Consider the following 19,515-nt stretch of genomic DNA (forward strand, 5'->3'; position numbering starts at 1 on the left):
TAACAAGGGTGTCACATTTTGAATGAAATATAAATCTAGAACGCGACCAAAACCTGTGTGCAATGCCGTTTAAATGTCAAAATTCCCCATCATTACAAGTCTCAGAGATTTCATTTCCTTCTCCCAATCCCTCCAATGAGTTGCCTTTGCACATTGCCACATTCTGTTCTTCAGCTCTAAACTAGGAAATTTCTATCTGAAATTGCTATAGAGATGCCTCATGCAGAGTCTGTTGTCACCCCTGGTATGACCTCTTCAAATGCTGGTAACAAACCTTATGAAATGAAGGTGAGCATGCATTTGGTTAGTCCAGAAATCATTATATCTAATTTGAAACAATCATTATTTGTTAAAGCATAACAATAATGTAAACTGTATCATTACCTTCTGCTGATCAGACATGAAGGTGCATTTTCCAATTTTTTCCAACTCCAAATCCTCAACAAGATGGCGCAAAAACCAAATCAAGGAGTCATATGTCTCAGCTTCAACCACTACATAAGCAATTGGAAGCATATGATCGTTCGGGTCTCTTCCAATTGCAGTTAACAGTTGTCCACCCTGAGGAGTCTTTAAGAAGCATCCGTCCAAACTAACAAACGGTCTACAGTGTTGGAAGATTTTCTTGCATGCATCAAAGGATACATACAGTCTCTGGAATACACAATAATTCATCAAGATTGGGTTCTGGATCTCCTGAGCAAAATCTAGGGACCGAATCATTTTCAGGTAAACGGATGATCCTGGATTTGCTCTTAGAAGTTCAAACAATAATCGTTAATCCTCTTATACTGCTCTCTAAATGCCCTGAATCTGGCTCAATGCCTTTTGCTTGGTTTTTACTGCCATTGATTTAGTCACAGTCAGATTCCACTTTTTGTATGCCTTTGCCACCAACTCCTTTATTTTGATTCTTGGATTAGACTCCACCTTCTTCTTAAACTGGTTGTCTAGCCATTTGGAGTTCATTATGCCAATCCTGTGTGTTTGCATGCAAGTATGTTGCAAATTTAAGCTTCTTAATTGCCATGTTGACTCCTCCCCGCCAATCCTGTGTGCATAAAGCCAAAAGAGGCACTCTTTGTGACAAACAGCCCTCTTCCAATCTGTCCTCCACCTCCTAACTCTCCTGAAACACCCTCGTTATGTTCCCCACTTTCTGCATTCTGAAATTCTATTTCAACCTCATCATCAACTGCTTCAGTCAAAGGGTCATCATCCTTTACTATCACACTCCTTTCTTGCTTTCCTTCAAATACCAACTATCTCAACACCAGCACCATTAAGTTTCTCACTTTCAACGCCCCAATAACTCCCCCTACATTAATATAACTAACTTTCGGAAATCCATCCGCATCCCCAACATCATAGACCACAAACAAATCACCAAACCCCACATCTCAGCTATTTTGCACATCTCAATTACATCTGAGTCACCTTTTAACATCTTCAAGTTATTTTCAGAATCTTCCGTAGTTGGATCTTTATACCATAATGCTGCAATGTTGGACTCCAAGTATCCAAACCGTCTTAACTCTTCACAGGCCTCAACACAGAGCACCGATTGCCATCAATTTTTTCGATAATTGTAGTTTGCCCCTTCAAATGCTTAAATACCCCGTTCTCATATCCGAATGCACCCCATGATGCACCCTCATGTAAAGTACACCGTCTTCTACTCAAACAACCTTATTATTATTCAACATAATACATTACTAAAACAAACAAGAAAGAAAAGAAATAGATCATCACAAACCTAGCTTTATCCACCGTCAATGCAGTCTACATTAAACCCTAAACAATTCAGATGCAGCAACATTGTTGTAAAGCTTAAACCACCCAAATGTAAGAAATATTTGAGGTGAAGCGACATTGCATGGAAAGCAAGCTTACCTCAACAACGGCTATCTACAGCGATGAAGATGAGTGACGAATGCGACATCACGCCACACCCTCGGTCAAACTCCTAACAACAAAATGTCTTCAACTACTAGCGTAGATCATCCTCGCAGGAACACTTTTGTAGGGTTTCACGCAAATGTTTCAAAGACCAAGTGTGTTCTCAAATATTGTGAGTTATTTGAGGAAGACGAAATGATTTCACGAGAATAACATGAAGGAAAAGAAACCATAAAGAGCAAAATCGTCTTTAAAAAGTATTTTTTAGCCCGAAGGACGATTTAAAACAAACTCGAACCTTAGGGACGATTTTGTATGAAAAAAAGATTAGAGACAAAAAAAATTTCGGCCTATACATTAAAGACCAAAATTGTACTTAACCCTATTGTTTATTTGGTTAAATTATCTATTTTTATTATGAATTAAGTTAATTACTTTATGATAGTAATTAATTTTATTTTTGAAATTTATAAAAATTAATTGTTAACTTTATAAAAAATAAATAAAATTATAAATTCAATAAAGCATAAATTTATATTCTAAAATCAATATTAAAAACATATTTTATAAATAGACTAATCCAACATGTTTTTATTATTTTCACAAACAAATTATATTTTTAAAATATAAAAAGTTAAAAATAAAAATTATTTTCAAAAATAAAAATACAAAAGAAAAATAGAAATTATTTTAACTAATCATACTTTGTGTATTTAAAAAATTAACTATTCATATAAAATATATATAAAAATATAATAATATATTAAAAATAAGTTAAATACTATATATATCTATATACATATAAATACATAATAATTAATTTAATACCTTATTTTTTTTATATAATATTTTGTATTTTCATAACAACATTTGGCTAATTTTTTTAAAAAAGTACACAAATATATAATTATTAAATATTTTATTGAGTATATATTCAAATAGGTTCCAAAAAATTTTGTATAAGACGATTTAGTCTTTGACAATTTTTTATTATAATCAAGGTCCCCCAAACTTTACATAAACGAGACATTTTAGATATCTAGTTAGTCAAAGTCGTTGACTACTAACAGTAAAAGTAGATGTGGTCGTTAAGTTGCTGACGTGGCCATAACGTTGTCACGTGTCGCCAGTCGGACTAATAGGTCTTCCAAATTAAAGGACAAAAGCAATGTCGTTTTTTTTTTTTTGATAAAATGCTGCTTTTCTACTTAAATTCTGAAATGAATGACAGAATACAAGAGTTCTTATGTGAATGTCAATGCAAAAAATTTTGATATAAATTTGAATGCGATTGGTATATCTGAATATGAATATTGTTGTTTTAATTTAAATAAAAATGCAGTATTTTGTCCAAAAAATTTAATTAAAGAACCTATTAATTTGATTGGCGATACGTAATAACATTATAGTCAGCAATTTAATGCTCACGTAGTCTTTGACTGTTAGTAATTAATAGCCTAATTGTTTTATAAAATTCGAAAACTTTGATTGTAAAAAAATTTCATTACACCAAAACGTGGAATATGAAATTTTTTGAATCTTATTTGACCGTATATACTCTATTTTATTTATTAAAAAAAATCCTAAGAACATTTGCCTAATAATTTCCTATTTCGAACCACAGGGTTTCCGCACCAGTAAGCCCCCACAAAACCACAAACCAAACGACAAACCCTGCGCCACCTCTTCCACCACCATCATGGCACGGATAGCCAGGTCCTCTGCGCCGCGCCTGCTCTACACCTTCTTCTCCTCCTCCGTGCCCCCGGCATCCCCATCGCCGTCTCCGTCTCCGGCGTCGTCCCTCCTTGCCGGTGCATTCCACCTGCGGCACTTCTCGTCGGGCAACGCTGCTCGAGCGAGGGCGGCGGCGGCGGACAAGGAGCCATGGTGGAAGGAGTCCATGGAGCGGTTACGCAACATCGGGATCTCTGCTCACATCGACTCTGGCAAGACAACTTTGACGGAGCGAGTGCTTTTCTACACTGGTCGTATCCACGAGATCCACGAGGTTCGGGGCAGAGACGGCGTCGGCGCCAAGATGGATTCCATGGACTTGGAGAGGGAGAAAGGTATCACTATCCAGTCTGCTGCTACTTACTGCTCTTGGAAAGACTATAAGGTAATATCTCTTTCTCTGCTATTGATAAACTGTTCCCCTTCTCCAAATGGTTTTGTTGTTTTGCTATTCCTCAAATGATAAAACAATATAAAAGTAGTTATTTACTCCAATTTTAGTCTAATTTTTCAAAAAGTAATTATTTTTTTTACGTTTTCTGTAAAGAAAATGTGTATTGAAGTACCTGTCAATCTACTAGTGACTATGATGAATCAGTCAGTTTCATTTCAGTGTTGCAGTTATGATTGGAGTTGAGATTCAGTTGGATGAATTTTATGTGGTTATGAGTTGACTGAGCTCAGACTGAATTTAAGTATTAAATCAATTTTGAAGAGCTAATGAGCTTTTAATGTATAGTGAGATTTGAGTGCTGCTGTTACTGCAATCCCTAACATACTAATTATTGTTATGGATTAGTTATTAGTTATGATGGATAATGGAGAAAAGGTTGAAAAGGTTTCTCTGTGTAATCATTCTTAAGTGGAATTGAGAAAATAAAAAAGTTAGTCTGCTAAGCAAAAGTAAATTGTCTCGATGACAGTCAGAAATGTTGAAACATTGGAATATTGGAATAAGAATTCTATATTATACTTGCAGTACTGATGACTTCCTTCTTTCATCTCTTTGACTTGCTAATTATTTATACTTTCTAATTTTTGGGTATAAATATAATTGTATCTGTATTTCTTTTGGGAAATTTGTCATTGCAGATTAACATAATTGACACACCTGGTCACGTTGATTTCACCATTGAAGTTGAGAGGGTTTTGCGTGTCCTTGATGGTGCTATTCTTGTACTTTGTAGTGTTGGTGGTGTGCAAAGTCAGTCCATCACGGTAGATTGACAAATGAGAAGATACGAGGTTCCAAGACTTGCATTTATTAACAAGCTTGATCGAATGGGAGCAGATCCATGGAAAGTTTTAAATCAGGTTCATTGGAGATTAATGAAGACCGTATAGATGATATGTTTTATAGTTTTATTGCCATTCATACGATTTTATGGAAGAGAATTTCGCAGATTTGGTTCCTCAATCCCTTGGTTGCTGATCTTTGAGAAATTAAGGAATTTGAAAAAGTTGAACCTCTTCTAAAGCTGATTTTTCATGATAAAACCTTCTGTAACCTGTTTACTAAAAATCTTCTATGACTTCACCTTAATTTTTATATGTATATAGCATCACATTAATTAAGATTTTGCAGCAATATATAAGCTATCAAATTTTAGTTTGGTAGTTTAGTAAGTATTATTTGTTATTACCTTTGTGCATTCTGGAAATCCTTTTAGTTTCCTTTTGATTCATTATATCATTGTCACCATACTTTCTTTTTTATTGTATTTATATTGACAAAAGAAGAATATCATTAATACGGATAGAAGGAGAAGGAGGATAAGAGATCATATATACAATAGCAAAATATAGCCAAAAGTGCTTACATCATCATTATAGTTGTATAACTTTTTTCTCATTTGAGGACTATACTTTTACAGGCACGATCTAAACTTCGGCATCATAGTGCTGCAATGCAAGTTCCGATAGGCTTGGAGGATGATTTTGAGGGACTTGTTGATCTTGTGCAGTTAAAAGCATACTATTTTCGGGGTTCTAATGGGTTTGTTTCAAAATTATTGCTGTTTATTACTAAAATTAATTCTCCTTATGGCTTACTTTTAGCATGCTCTGTTGTTGCTTATTTCAGTGAAAAAGTTGTCACTGAAGAGGTGCCTGCAGATATGGAAGCCTTGGAAGTAGAAAAAAGGCGTGAGCTCATAGAAGCTGTGTCAGAAGTTGATGATCAACTTGCTGAAGCTTTTCTTGGTGATGAGCCCATATCACCTGCTGACCTTCAGGTCTGTGGGTTTTCTTTTTTCATTTTTCGGTTTTTTTTTTCCCTTTCCCTCATCCCTATTGAAGTTTGGTATTAACTGAAACTGAGTAGAGAGAGAAGATATTTTCTGAATCTGTTGTATTTATCCTAATCTAGCTGGTAGGGTCAGTTTCTTAAGTCCCTACTCTTCTAATCAAGTTAGAGAGTTTTCTAGCTTTCTCTATTAGGTATGTTCATTATTTGATTTATAGGATATGCATCGAATTTGGTTTACCTCTGACAATTGTTTTGTTGGGATGTTTTATTGTTGATTACATAGAAGTCTTGAGCATTCTAGATGTGTATCAGAAATAGTAAAGGCATAGGTGTGTCAATGGGAAGTGGTCTTGTTATTTTATGATTATCAGTGAAAAAAATTGCTTATATTGTAATATGTATGGTTTCTGCTAATAAAAGTTGTAAGCATGGTTCTTTGGTTCTTCGTTGATGCTTAGTTCTTGCATTTTTCACTCACTTCGGCCTATGGTTTTTCACCAATAGATTATCATGAAGTTGATGTACGGCATTCTCCTTTAGCTTTATATGTAGTTTAGAATATTTAATTATTTTATTAAATATTGAGTTTTATTATTGTGATGTCATTTTTCTTTGAGCAGGAAGCAATTCGTAGGGCCACCATAGCACTGAAGTTTGTACCAGTGTTCATGGGTAGTGCTTTTAAAAATAAGGCAACCATTGAATTACCTTTAGTTATTATGTGTATTCTATGCTATATAGTCATTGCTTTCTGTATTCCTCCTCTTTACATTATTAATATGTTGTATCCTTATTTTCCATATGTACACAATGCACCTAATTTGGATTTTTTTTTTTTTCCTTTTCTTTTTTTGAGAACTTAAATCCTCTTGGCATAGTTGCCTCGACATTCTGTAATACACAACTGCTATAATGGTTGAGTATGCATATCATATGGGATCATAAATGGCATGCATCATGTTAGCAGGTATTTAATATTTGTCAGGATGGCTCAAAATATTAGGAGTGTAAAATATTCAAATATTGCAAGAGGTAGCTTAAGTTGCCCAACCTACTAGATCCTTTACGTTTGTTTTGATTGGATCATAGATGTCTGGGATTTTTGATCCCATCATATGCCCAAATGAAATCAAATACAGGTCAATTTATGACCATACACAATAAATATAAAGGAATAAAATATTTTGTCCTGATAAATTTTTATTAGAATGCTGCTGTGTTTATAACTATCTATTACTGACTACTAGTCTCCTATTTGTGTTCGATCTCCTATCTTGCTTGTGATATTCTGGATTGCTCTGTTAATGTGGCGTGTAATGTTTTGTAATTTGTATCATTTATTAAGTTACCTTTTGATCGGGTTTGTGTAATTGATGAATCTTTTTATCATCAATTCGTCTTGGGTTGGTATCCTTGCTCTCAAGTTCAAACTCCCAAACCCCCAAGAGGTTCTCTTGTACATGCATATGCTTGCAGGCATCCCTATTTTTACCTTCTGCCTCTTATGCTTTTCATTGTCTTCTGTTACTGATACAGGGAGTACAGCCACTTCTGGATGGTGTACTTAATTATTTGCCATGTCCAATTGAAGTTAGTAGTTATGCCCTTGACCAAACAAAGAATGAGGAAAAGGTACCTGATTTGTAAGATGTTTATCTTTGTTTTGCTTTGATATTATGATCTATTTGTCATAAATTGTCAATTGGCCTCTGAATTTGCAGGCTATTTTTTAATGATGATTTATAAGTTTCTTTATATTTATAGATTAGATATATATTTGAGTGGGAGTGAAAGAAGAATATTTGGTTTGAAGAATCATACAAGAAAATATATGGAGAATAGAGTAAAACCTAGAAAAAGGGGAAAAACATCAATTAAGAACTTGGTTAATTACTCGAATAATTAAATTTTCATGGATTTTTTAAAATGTAATTACTAGTTAAACATAATCTTTAAAAAAGTTAAAAATTCTCATGTGGACATTTTCTTGCATCTATAGTAGCATTTGTAAGACTCCAGGCAGAAAAAGTAAATACAAAATGAAAAATAACATAACTTAGATTTAACCGGGATGATAACTATTGCATAAGTTTTCAAAATATAAATCACAACTTAGTCAAGGGAAGGTTAAATTATTTTGATAGAAAAAGAAATTTTATTAGGAGAGAGAAGAATGTACACAAGAGGATGGAATATCCTCACATGGATACAAAATGGTATCACCCAACAAACAGGACCATGTACTAAAGCATGCCAATCCCTTTGAATGTTAGCTAGAGGAAGTGAGGAACACCCTTAGACAGACCATGTACTAAGCACCAAAGCGAGGCCGAAAAGGTAATCGTATCTCAATTAAATGAGTAGTCGAAAAGGAGCTGTTAAAAGGCATGGACTTCCTTTACAAGTTTCAACCGAATGCGCCAAAACACTGAAAAGTTACCAGTTGTATTTGCTTCTTGGTATGATCCAAAACTCTGAATGTGGTAATTAGAAACTGATGCAAATCCATCGGGAAAAACCCAAGGATTTTAAATGATACCAAAAGGTCTCAAGAGTTCTTGCTGTGGCAATGAGAGGCCTGCAAATGATTTTGCAAGCCGATTTTGCATTTGTGCTCTTGTTTCTTTTTTTATTGAATAATTTATCTATGCACTTTCAGGTTGAGTTGACTGGAAGTCTTGATGGGCCACTTGTAGCGTTGGCATTTAAGTTGGAGGAAGGGCGGTTTGGCCAGTTGACATATTTAAGGTAATATAACTTCAAACTCTTTTTCAACATATATATGGCAGTATCAAGTGAGAGAAGTTGGCTGTTATGAGAGTGAGAGCAATTCTTGGCTGCATCATCGTACATGAATGGTTGACGTACTTTAGAGCTCACATGATTACATATAGAAGTCGCCTCTCGTATGACTGTATGTAACAACTGGTACCAATTGTAGGTAGAAAAGAGATCAAACAGTACAGAAACTGAAGGAAATGGGTAAAATCCAATGTGGCTTTACCCTTCCCCAGGTCATATGTGTTCTTTACTGAGAAAGGAAAAAACAATGTGTGACAAATGGCAGACTTTTGAGAGACCTGACTCTCTCCTAGTCTGATTCTAATCCCAACAATCTGAATGCCCTCCTCAGCATTTTGTCACCTCCCAATATACTCCCCAACTCTCTTTTCTAACAAAATCATTTCACTACCCCTCCCCACCAGTCTTGCCACCCAGAGTTACCAGTCCCTCGGGCCCATATTGCGCTCCCCTCCTCCCCGTCCTGAGCATTTTGTTTTTCCACAACCGAGATTTACTCATTTTATTCTCACCATTAACCATTTTATCACTTTCCCTGCGTGTGTTTGTCTGCATATATTTTGTTTTGAATGTGTTAACTTTGTAAATTACACAAAATTATTGGATTGTTTTCTCAATTTTCCCTCCCCCCGGCTTTGGGTGTTGAAGAATTTACGAGGGTGTGATCCGCAAGGGCGAGTTTATTATTAATGTAAACACCGGCAAGAAGATCAAGGTAAAATCTAAGGCTTTTTGTGATTGTGTTATTCATGTGCATATGTGCAATTGAATCCTGGATTTTTTTTTGGCTAATGCTATGCTATAAATCATAGGTGTAACTCTCAAGATTTTTCCAAACACAACTTTGCAGTATTTTGTTGAAATCTTCAGCTTTTTATTATTTCCTTTAGATTTCATCTTGGGAAGAGTAATAAATTACATGACATAAGATTATAGCAATTATTCAATTTTAATCTACCCTGGGTTCATGAATTTCTTTAAAACTATGCACCAAAATTTTGTTGCTGTGCTACCAGTGATGTAATATTTTCACTAGTTAGATCATTAGGTCTGTGCTTTCATGTATTGCATTTCAAAATTAGAATGAATTTTTGGCTAAATGTTTTTCTTAATGGATGCAGGTTCCTCACTTAGTTAGGATGCATTCTGATGAGATGGAGGTTAGGTTTTGGATTTACAGTATTACTGGCGGATTTTCATGTTATTGGTATTTTTTTCTCATTATTTTTTTATGGTAAAGAGTAACTCTTATCCCCTTGTCCTACCCAGTTTGTTTAGTTTTCTCTTCATATTAAAAAAAGTCTTCTTTTTGGATTTGTTTCTCATGAAAGTGTTAGATATAAAATCGTGTCGCTGACCAACAATTTAAGTTCATGGGAAAGATGGTTCATATCATGGTATATTACTGTACCAGAACCTATTCTATGGTTGTTTTTGGGTCACCCCAAAATGTCTAGTCAACCAAATAGCAAGTCTTTGTCCAGTCTTGAGCATGAGAAGCTATATTATAGTTCCACATGTCCTAAGGATAAGGTGTGGTAGAAGCCTTTACAAGTCTAGGGCAACCCTCTCCCTTGAGCTATTTTTTAAAGTTTAATTAGAGTGACTGAGTTTCAATAATGGTGTAAGAGCTTCTATGACTAGACAGAGGGTTCAATCCTTGTTGTCTCTCAATTATTCTTAATAAAAGCTGCATCCCAAGATAGGATGGACCTGTGCATTGTCCATTCTTCAAACTCAAAAAGAATAAGCGACATTCGTGTGAAGGGGCCTGTTCTATATTAAACCATTCTTTTGAGTTTTACCTTTATCCAATTACAATAATTACAACTTTAGGAGAGATACTTACTGACAAACTGTTAGCATCAAAGATATAACTCCAAATAAAGTTTAATTGCAATTACAATTACAATTTTCAATACCCTATGGTTGGAGCATAGAAATCATGTGAACCAACCTTGCAAGAAATATAATGACTGTGACTTAGTCGTGATTAACTTTCTCTCAAACAACCGCATGTCTAAATATGCATAGACCTTGCATGCAAGGCAAGATTAGGGAGTAGGCACTGTTTGAAGAACTGTTTGATCATTACAAGATTGATTAATTATTTTTCCCCAAGTTTTAACTTACTGAATATTACAAGATAAATATGTCGTTGTAGTGTGTAAATTATATATTTTTTATATTAGGCTCAATAAGTACTTTCTAAAGGATAAAAAAAAAGTAACTTATATTAATCTTACAGCAAATTGTTTATTCAGAAATTACTTTTTGAGAAGTTCCTTTTAATATAAGCACTTGACAAAAGAGGCATTTTTGTCCATGTTAGTTTTTAAACAAATTTGTCTCAAATTTATATTCTTTTCTGTGTGATTAGAAATAAAATTAAGTTGATGCATTATTAAAAAAATTTAAAGTTAGTCAAAAAAGTTTTGTTAAATAAAAGGTGTTGTGAATTAATAAATGAAGAAAGTATACATTGTGATTTTCAAACAATGTCATCCAAACTAAATGCATGTCTCTTAGGAACAGAAAATTGCTGGTATTCAAGGGCAATCAAATTTTAGAAAGGGATTTTCATTTACTTCCAGACTTCTCCATGTGTATAAATATCCTTTTTCTTTTCTCAATAAAAGTGTAATAATCCTTAGATTTAAAACAAATTGGATAAAGCCTTCTTCTCTTTGCTGTGGTTCTGGTTCTGGTTCTGGGCTAATGGCTTCCGTATAAAGTATATCTTACTTTATGATAGCAGCTGATTGTGAATTTGTGATGTTCCAACTTATCCCTAATCACCTTTTGTTTCTTGATGCTTAGTGAATTCACTATGTTCTATGTTTGCAGGTATATTGAACCACTTCGGGCAGGATCACCAACTAAATTCGAATTTGAAAACCTCCTTGTTGGGCAAGCTATTCCATCAGGTTTTATCCCTGCAATTGAAAAAGGTTTTAAGGAAGCCGCCAACTCGTGAGTGAAATTTTCATCATTGCTTATTTGTGATTTCTACTTTAAGTCTAATTGTCGTTCAACATATATTATCTTATTCCCCATGAATGTAATAAAGACCACCGAAAAATGTAATGATGGAATAAGTGAGCATTCAAAAGTAATTTATGGGGACTAAGAATGTAATATTGAGGAAGCCAAAGTTCATTCATTGGCATATTTACGAAACATCAATTTTATTATGCGATTCAGCCATGATAGTATTACAATACTCATTTTATGGTAACGTAATGTTGCTTTCATACAGGGGGGCTTTAATTGGACATCCTGTCGAAAATCTTAGAGTTGTCTTGACAGATGGTGCTGCTCATGCCGTTGATTCTAGTGAACTTGCATTTAAGTTGGCTTCTATCTATGCTTTCAGACAGGTTCTTTACAATTCTGCATCCATATTCATAACATTGCACATATCATCCTGATAATATTGTCCATAGTTTTGTTCTCATAGTAATGACCATATTCTTTGATATTTGTATCAGTGCTATACAGCTTCCAGGCCATTTATATTAGAACCTGTTATGCTTGTTGAGCTGAAAGTACCAACAGAATTCCAAGGAGCTGTTGCTGGTGACATTAACAAGTGGGGTTCTTATTTTATTCTATCCTTGTTTCTCTTTTCAAATGGTTTATTTATGATATTGGTTTATTTATGATATTTTTATCTATGGTATTGGTTTATGATATTGGTTTATTTTATTCTATCTTTGATATTGGTTTATTTATGATATTTTTATCTATGGTATACGATGTCAGATTTTTTTTTTTATTAAATTTTAATTTAGGTTAAAAGTTTTTAAGTCATCTTAATTAGTGGTTAGAAAAACTGACAGAATGCTTTTTGAGAAAAAAACTGACAAAACCTATGCTTTGCCTCTGATACCACTTTTAGACGGTGATTATAATGTGAAAAAGGTTAATGAACTCCTCAATTTTTAGATTTATATACACTAATTAATTATTACTCATAATTATAATATATAATAAAGAAGAACATGATGAGTCCTAATTGATCTTAATTAATTCTAGTATATCCTAATCGATACATAAACACACTTTAATATAATATTAATCATAGTTATCATAACCAAATGACCAGGTGACCCGATTACTGAATCAACTGGTGGGTCACTGGTTTATCCGGTTGATCCGGTTATAATTTAAAAAATATAAATTATATAAATAAAATTAAAATTACATACTAAGACTTAAAATGTAAGTCTTTACAAATATAATAATAATAATCAAATGTTAATTTTTAGACAACTAATGATGCAAAAAAAGATAATAAATTAGTTTTTAATACAAAATACTTTCTCTATTTAAATAAACAAGAGCAATTAAAAGATAACATAATTGATAATCAAGTCCAAGTGATCTTAAAATTGAAATTTATATCTTTATAGGACAAATTTAGAGCTTGATCAACATTTTTCTCATTTTGATTTGCATCTATATCTTTCATAAGAAACACTGCATTATGATGTTATGCAAGACATCAGAATAGGAGAAAGAAGAGTTTGAAAAAGAAGAGTTTGAAGAGAGAGATACAAGAAACTAGTTACATTGTATGATAACTATGATAACTTTCAGGCAGCAACAAAAAAAAAACAAGAAAATTGAAACAGAAAGAACAGGGAAAACTCACTAATAAATTCAAGGTTCATGATAATCAGTAACAAATTTCAGCAACATATTCGGTTTTCAGCAACAAAATTAAAACAGAAAGAATAGGGGGAACTCACCAATTTCAGCAACATATTCGGTTTTCAGCAACAAAATTAAAACAGAAAGAATAGGGGGAACTCACCAAATCGGGTTGCACGAAGGAATCTGACGGCGAAGGAGAAGCTGATGGTGAGGGAGAAGCTAACGGCAAGGCTCGAAGCAAGAAGACGACAACGAAGACCAGTCCACCGGGACCTGTTGCCTCTATTACCGGCGACGAAGAGCGCAGGGAAGGGAGAGATCGAGACCAGGTGCAAGACAGAGACCGTGAGAAGCAAGAAGATGACCACCACCACTACCCGAGGGACCAGATGCGGTTCCGTCTGCTTCTGTCGCCAACGGAGCGAACACCGGGGCACGGGACCGCGACGACGACCAAGGTGAGTGGACGAGGTGAGAGACCGAGAGAGCGACGAGGTGAGGCCGTGAGAGACTGAGAGTGACGACTGTCGAGGTGAGGGGAGAGACGAGAAAGGGACTACTGAGTATTGAGTTCCGACTGCCGAGCTAGAGATGGAGAGAGCACAGAGACTGGCTGGGTTAGGGGGGTTTTACTTAGACTCTCAGAGTCAAGAGTCTCAGATTTGGCATTTGGGCATAGGGTTTCATCTAAAGGGAAAGGTTAGGAGGGGGGTTATGAAAGGACGTCGTTTCAAGTATTAGGAAGGAAAAAAAATAAAAAAGACCCGGATCGGGTTAAATTAACCGGCCGGGTCATCGGATTTCACGAAAACCCGTTTGGTCGAACCGGGTTCGACCTGGTCTGTTGCACAACCAGTTCAACGAGTGGCTTGGCCCGACCAAGTAACCGGGTGATCGAGTTTTCGGTCGAACCGGCAAGATCAAGCCGGATTTGATAAATATGTCTACAATAGACCACAAATAAAGATACAAATATCATACATAATATAATTTGCAACATTCATGTATAGGTCTCCAACATTCATTAAAAGTTTTCAACTATCGCCATTTTAATCTACATTATTACTTAATAGACCAAAAATTATAACAGGTGGATAGCTTTTTGTCACCTCCCAAAGCAATCACTCGATATTTCCTCACAACATCCTTTATTATTTTTTCCTCCATCTTATGTTATATGTCCATTCTCTTTGTAGCATTTAGCAACATGATACATATATAGAGATATCTTTTAGTCATCACAATATGTTTTTAGATGCCCTTTATATCAATGCATATCTCAACTTTGCTTTCTTCCTTCTTTCTTTCTCTTTTTATTTCTTTCTCTCTTTTTGCTTAACTCATTTCACGAAAACCCGTTTGGTCGAACCGGGTTCGACCTGGTCTGTTGCACAACCAGTTCAACGAGTGGCTTGGCCCGACCAAGTAACCGGGTGACCGAGTTTTCGGTCGAACCGGCAAGATCAAGCCGGATTTGATAAATATGTCTACAATAGACCACAAATAAAGATACAAATATCCTACATAATATAATTTGCAACATTCATGTACAGGTCTCTAACATTCATTAAAAGTTTTCAACTATCGCCATTTTAATCTACATTATTACTTAATAGACCAAAAATTACAGCAGGTGGATAGCTTTTTGTCACCTCCCAAAGCAATCACTCGATATTTCCTCACAACATCCTTTATTATTTTTTCCTCCATCTTATGTTATATGTCCATTCCCTTTGTAGCATTTAGCAACATGATACATATATAGAGATATCTTTTAGTCATCACAATATGTTTTTAGATGCCCTTTATATCAATGCATACTCAACTTTTCTTTCTTCCTTCTTTCTTTCTCTTTTTATTTCTTTCTCTCTTTTTGCTTAACTCATTTTCTTCCTTGATATCTTTTGATTGTAAATTGTTAATTTTTTTTTAATCCAAAATGGGACGAAAGTGATCCCAGAGATTGTGTTTCTTGAACTTCTCAACTTTTTCAATGAATAATAATATTCTGTGGTCTGATATATTTCAATTAACAAATTAATATAGACAATAATAAAAAACAGAAATATGGTTGGTCTAACAAGCAGTCATCAATTGCATAACCATAAAGGAGTTGCATTACGTGAATAAAGGATAAATTGAGAATCGCAAACATTCATATGCAAGACACTTATTAAATTGTATTTAATGAAGATCGATTAGTGAACCTAAATGGTAAGCAAAACCGAAGCAAACTAAGGCCTTCATTCTTCCATTTTTCTTTAATTAAATTCAAATGACAAGCAAATTAAGTCCCTAAAATGTTAACTAGTTCATTCTTTTATAAAGCAGCAAGGTTTAATCATACACAAGCAAATTAAGCCTCTATTTGGGAAGAACACATCACAAATATTAAAAAGCTCTAACTAAATTGAATAAAGTTTAATCACACTATATTTTAATCTCATAAAGAGGCAATCTAGAACTAACCTAATAAAAAAGATAGATGAACAAAGAAATTTAAAAATTGAACTAATCCATATTCTTAACTAATCAAGTCATCAATATTCAATAATCAATTAATCAAAAATCAAGATATGCACAGAAAAGTAGAAGAAAAAATACGTCATCAATGTCCATTTCATTAAGCAAATTCTAGTGCCAAAGCTCTATCATTCGAGAAAATGACACAAAACAATCATACAAAATACCATAGGTTAAAAATAAATAAATTCAATTCACAGAGCAAGAGGAAAAATATTTAGATAAAATCAAACAAGAGACACAAATTTAGGTTTCAAATTGAGAAATGACAACAAATAGAAGATAAAGAAGGAGAACGCATACCTAATTTTCTGAAGGAAGGAGACGTTCGTTGCAGTGCTGGCAGCAGAGTTTGCAGGCGGCGGCGGAGGCTGCTAGTGGATAGAATAGCGGCGGTGTGCGTAGAGAAAGCAAAAGGTTGGAGAGGGAGTACATAGTAGAGAGCACAGCAGCAGCGAAGAGAGAAGAAATGAGCAGATCGGCATCGAGCTCAAAGGTTGCAGCCTCAACAGCAATAGTAGCGGTGTACAATGAAGAGATCAGAGGGATGCTGGAGAAAGAAGTGGTTGCCGTTCTGGTCTATGACAGGGTGGGAGACTGAGGGGCTGTGGAAGAAGAATATTGGAGATTTGAAAGTAGTGGGTATTATTGGGTAAGCAAAGAGAAAATGGGATGTCATAGTCGTTGGGGTATTTTTTTGGGGGTTTGTCACTCATGTATTAATTTGAAATTTTTATATTTTTTATTTTTGTTAATAGTTTATTAGTTTGACAATATTTCTTTATATTTAAAGATCAAATTAAAATTATGATTAAAAATCAAATATTTCAAATTTAAACAATAAAATTTAAGAGGCTAAATTGGAATAAATTAAAATTGTTTGAATACCTTACAAATAAACTATGTCAAAATATGACAAATTAGAGGATTGGAAATTGAGAGTGACTAACTTACATCCTATATATGTATATGTTATAAAAATATGTTATAGGTGGGTATTAAACCAAGGATCTCTCACTTAGTGCAAAACCCTAAAAAAACCCTAAAAAATCCTAAAAAATCCTAGAAAACTCTTAAAAAATCCTAAAAAATCCTAGAAAACCAAGGATCTCTAGGATTTTCTAGGGGTTTTTTAGGGTTTTATAAGATTTTCTAGGGTTTTCTAGGGGTTTTAAGGTGTTATAGGGTTTTTTTTTATGGTTTTTAGGGTTTTCTAGGATTCTTTAGTGATTTTAGGGTTTTCTAAGATTTTCTAGGGGTTTCAAGGGTGTTCTAGGGTTTTAGCGTTTTTTAAAGTTTTTTTTATGGTTTTTAAAGTTTTTTAAGGTTTTTCTAGAATTTTCTTGGGTTTTCTAGTGTTTTTCTATTATTTTCTAGGATTTTTCTAGGGTTAATTTTAGTATATTAAAGGCAAAATTTCCAAGCGTAGAGCAAAGAAAAGGGTCAAACAATCAACTTAATTGAAGGAACCTAAAATCGAAACGCAACAACCTCAATTCAAGGAGCTTGAAATCGAAGGTACAGCAAAATCAAATAACAAATTTCTTGATCAGCATAAAGTTTTCACTATTTATTTTCATTAAAACTCTACCTGTGTGTTTGTGGCAGTGGAGCGTCAAATCAGTGCAATTAGGGTGGTTCGTGATGTTGACATCGAGCGATTGTTGATGGAACTTCGTTTGGTTCGATCGTGTTTCAGTGAGGAACAGATCTGGAAGCCAATGCTGCAGGTCTTCAAAGAAACCTTAACGAATCTCTCAATTGTGAAAGATGAAGGGAATGGGAAATTCGATGTGAAATGGAAAGAGAGAGGGAGCAGAGTGTCCACGACCTGTGGTGGTGTAGGAAGAGATTTGCATGCTTCTCTATTCCAGAGGCTTTCGATTGCTTTTCCTTCGGAATATCCTTCTTCGATTCCTCAGTTTGGTGGTTTTGAATACTCTAGCAATACTGGTAGTGTTTTGTTTTCTCTTTCGATTTAACTCATTTCATATCTGAATTAAAGTTTCTTAAATTGAATTAAAAAAATGGAAATGTGTGTTACGAAACATACTATTGTTCTATGCCCCTTAAAATGTTTGACTTCCTTCAATTTTGAACGATTTTACTATCGATATTATAGTTCTTATACATTTTGGCATAGATTGTAATTTATACCTGTTAGTTTACTTCTTTGTTGATAGGGAGAACATGATTTCTTGGTGATGAGAATCTTCATTTTAAGGACTTTGTATGTTCTCTATCTTCTCTGTGCACTTTGATTAATTGTATTTTGTAACATCCTTAGCTGGCTTGTTTGGGTCATTTATGCAGGACTTGATGCGACATAAAATTGGGGTAGCTATGTAGGAGCAGCATTAATATAGCACTTCCATTCTTATTTCCATCATGTGCTGAAGCATCCATGAATTGATTTGAATGAGAAATGTTGCTATTCATTTAGGATCGTTTCATGTACAGATGGAAGAGAACTTACCTCTATTACTAGTTTCTTTGCATACGCTGCTAAATATATTATGACTAACTTAATCAGGTTGCAAATAACAACTAATTAGTGATTGCAATGTATTGTGATAATATGAATTGATTGAATATTTGTTACATAGGTTTTTGAGGAGCCATGTGAAGCTCAGACTCTCACAAGTCAAGAAGGTCTTCAAACTCCTAATGTCTGTATTTTCTCCTTTTATTTTTTACCATCTGTTTTTTATGGATGACTTTATGAACTCTAGTATTCATTGCTGAGGCTATTTTTTAAACAGCTGTGATTGATTTGGCTTTGTTACCTTTTGCAGGTGAGTAGTCAGCGCTTGTCTGTTGGGATGACACCCAAGACCTTTAGGCTGCCGAAACCTGGCGAGACGCTTCTCTGTCCATGGATCACGTTTTGGTGTTTACAAGGAAAATAATATGGAAGCTATATATGGTATAAAGCAAATGTTCTAATTGAAATTATTGCTATATCTTGTTCATTTTTCTAGGGTTTTCTAGGGTTATCCAAGGTTTTCCAGAGTTTTTTAGTGTTTTCTAGAGTTATCTAGGATTTTCTAGGGTTATCTAAGGTTTTCAAGGGCTTTTTAGGGTTTTCTTAGGTTTTTTCTAGGGTTTTATAGGTTTTTCTTGAATTTTCTAGCGTATTTAGGGTTTTCTAGCATTTTTATGGTTTTTAGGGTTTTTTAATATTTTTCTAGGATTTTCTAGATTTTTCTAGGGCTTTCTATTATTTTCTAGGTTTTTCTAGAATTTTCAAGGATTTTCTAGGGTTTTTCTAAGATTTTTAGGTTTTTTAAGGTTTTCTAGGGTAATCTAAGGTTTTCTAGGGTTTTTAGGGGTTTTTAGGGTTTTCTAAATTTTTCTAGGGTTTTCTAGGGTTACCTAGAATTTTCTAGAGTTTTTTAGGATTTTTCAGGGTTATCTGGATTTTCTATGATTTTTTAGGATTTTCTAGGATTTTTATAGGGTTTTCTAGGGTTATCTAAGGTTTTCTAAAATTTTCTAACGTTATCTAGGATTTTCTAGGGTCTTTCTAGGGTTTTCTTTGGTTTTCTAGGGTTACCTAGGGTTTTCTAGGTTTTTTCTAGGATTTTCTAGAGTTTTAAAGATTTTTTATGGTTTTTAGGATTTTTAGGGTTTTGTAAAGTTTTTCT

The 19,515-nt window shown here is 34.1% G+C and overlaps 1 protein-coding gene across 2 annotated transcripts; it reads left to right on the plus strand.

Annotated features, from left to right (window-relative positions):
* Positions 1-3,377: 3,377 nt before the first annotated feature.
* LOC140184778 (elongation factor G-2, mitochondrial-like) lies at positions 3,378-12,435 on the plus strand. 2 transcript variants are annotated; one of them, XM_072237946.1, is made up of 12 exons: positions 3,378-4,021; positions 4,729-4,950; positions 5,511-5,632; positions 5,720-5,870; positions 6,505-6,576; positions 7,421-7,516; positions 8,544-8,632; positions 9,335-9,401; positions 9,808-9,893; positions 11,534-11,659; positions 11,946-12,066; positions 12,178-12,435. In XM_072237946.1, the coding sequence occupies exons 2-12, from the start codon at positions 4,867-4,869 to the stop codon at positions 12,349-12,351; spliced, it is 1,188 nt and encodes a 395-aa protein (XP_072094047.1). In that variant the 5' UTR covers positions 3,378-4,021; positions 4,729-4,866; the 3' UTR covers positions 12,352-12,435. The 2 variants fall into 2 exon arrangements, with proteins under 2 accessions (XP_072094047.1, XP_072094048.1); XM_072237947.1 differs by lacking the exon at positions 6,505-6,576.
* The last annotated feature ends 7,080 nt before the right edge of the window (positions 12,436-19,515 follow it).

Source organism: Arachis hypogaea, chromosome 5 (assembly GCF_003086295.3).
Source record: "Arachis hypogaea cultivar Tifrunner chromosome 5, arahy.Tifrunner.gnm2.J5K5, whole genome shotgun sequence".
In the NCBI taxonomy this organism is placed as follows: domain Eukaryota; kingdom Viridiplantae; phylum Streptophyta; class Magnoliopsida; order Fabales; family Fabaceae; genus Arachis; species Arachis hypogaea.

Coding starts and splice junctions, on each gene's coding strand:
- LOC140184778 (XM_072237946.1), top strand. CDS start 4,867: ATGAGAAGATACGAGGTTCCAAGACTTGCATTTATTAACAAGCTTGAT. Junction 8,633..9,334: donor GGCCAGTTGACATATTTAAG/GTAATATAACTT, acceptor TGGGTGTTGAAG/AATTTACGAGGGTGTGATCC. Junction 12,067..12,177: donor CTATCTATGCTTTCAGACAG/GTTCTTTACAAT, acceptor TATTTGTATCAG/TGCTATACAGCTTCCAGGCC.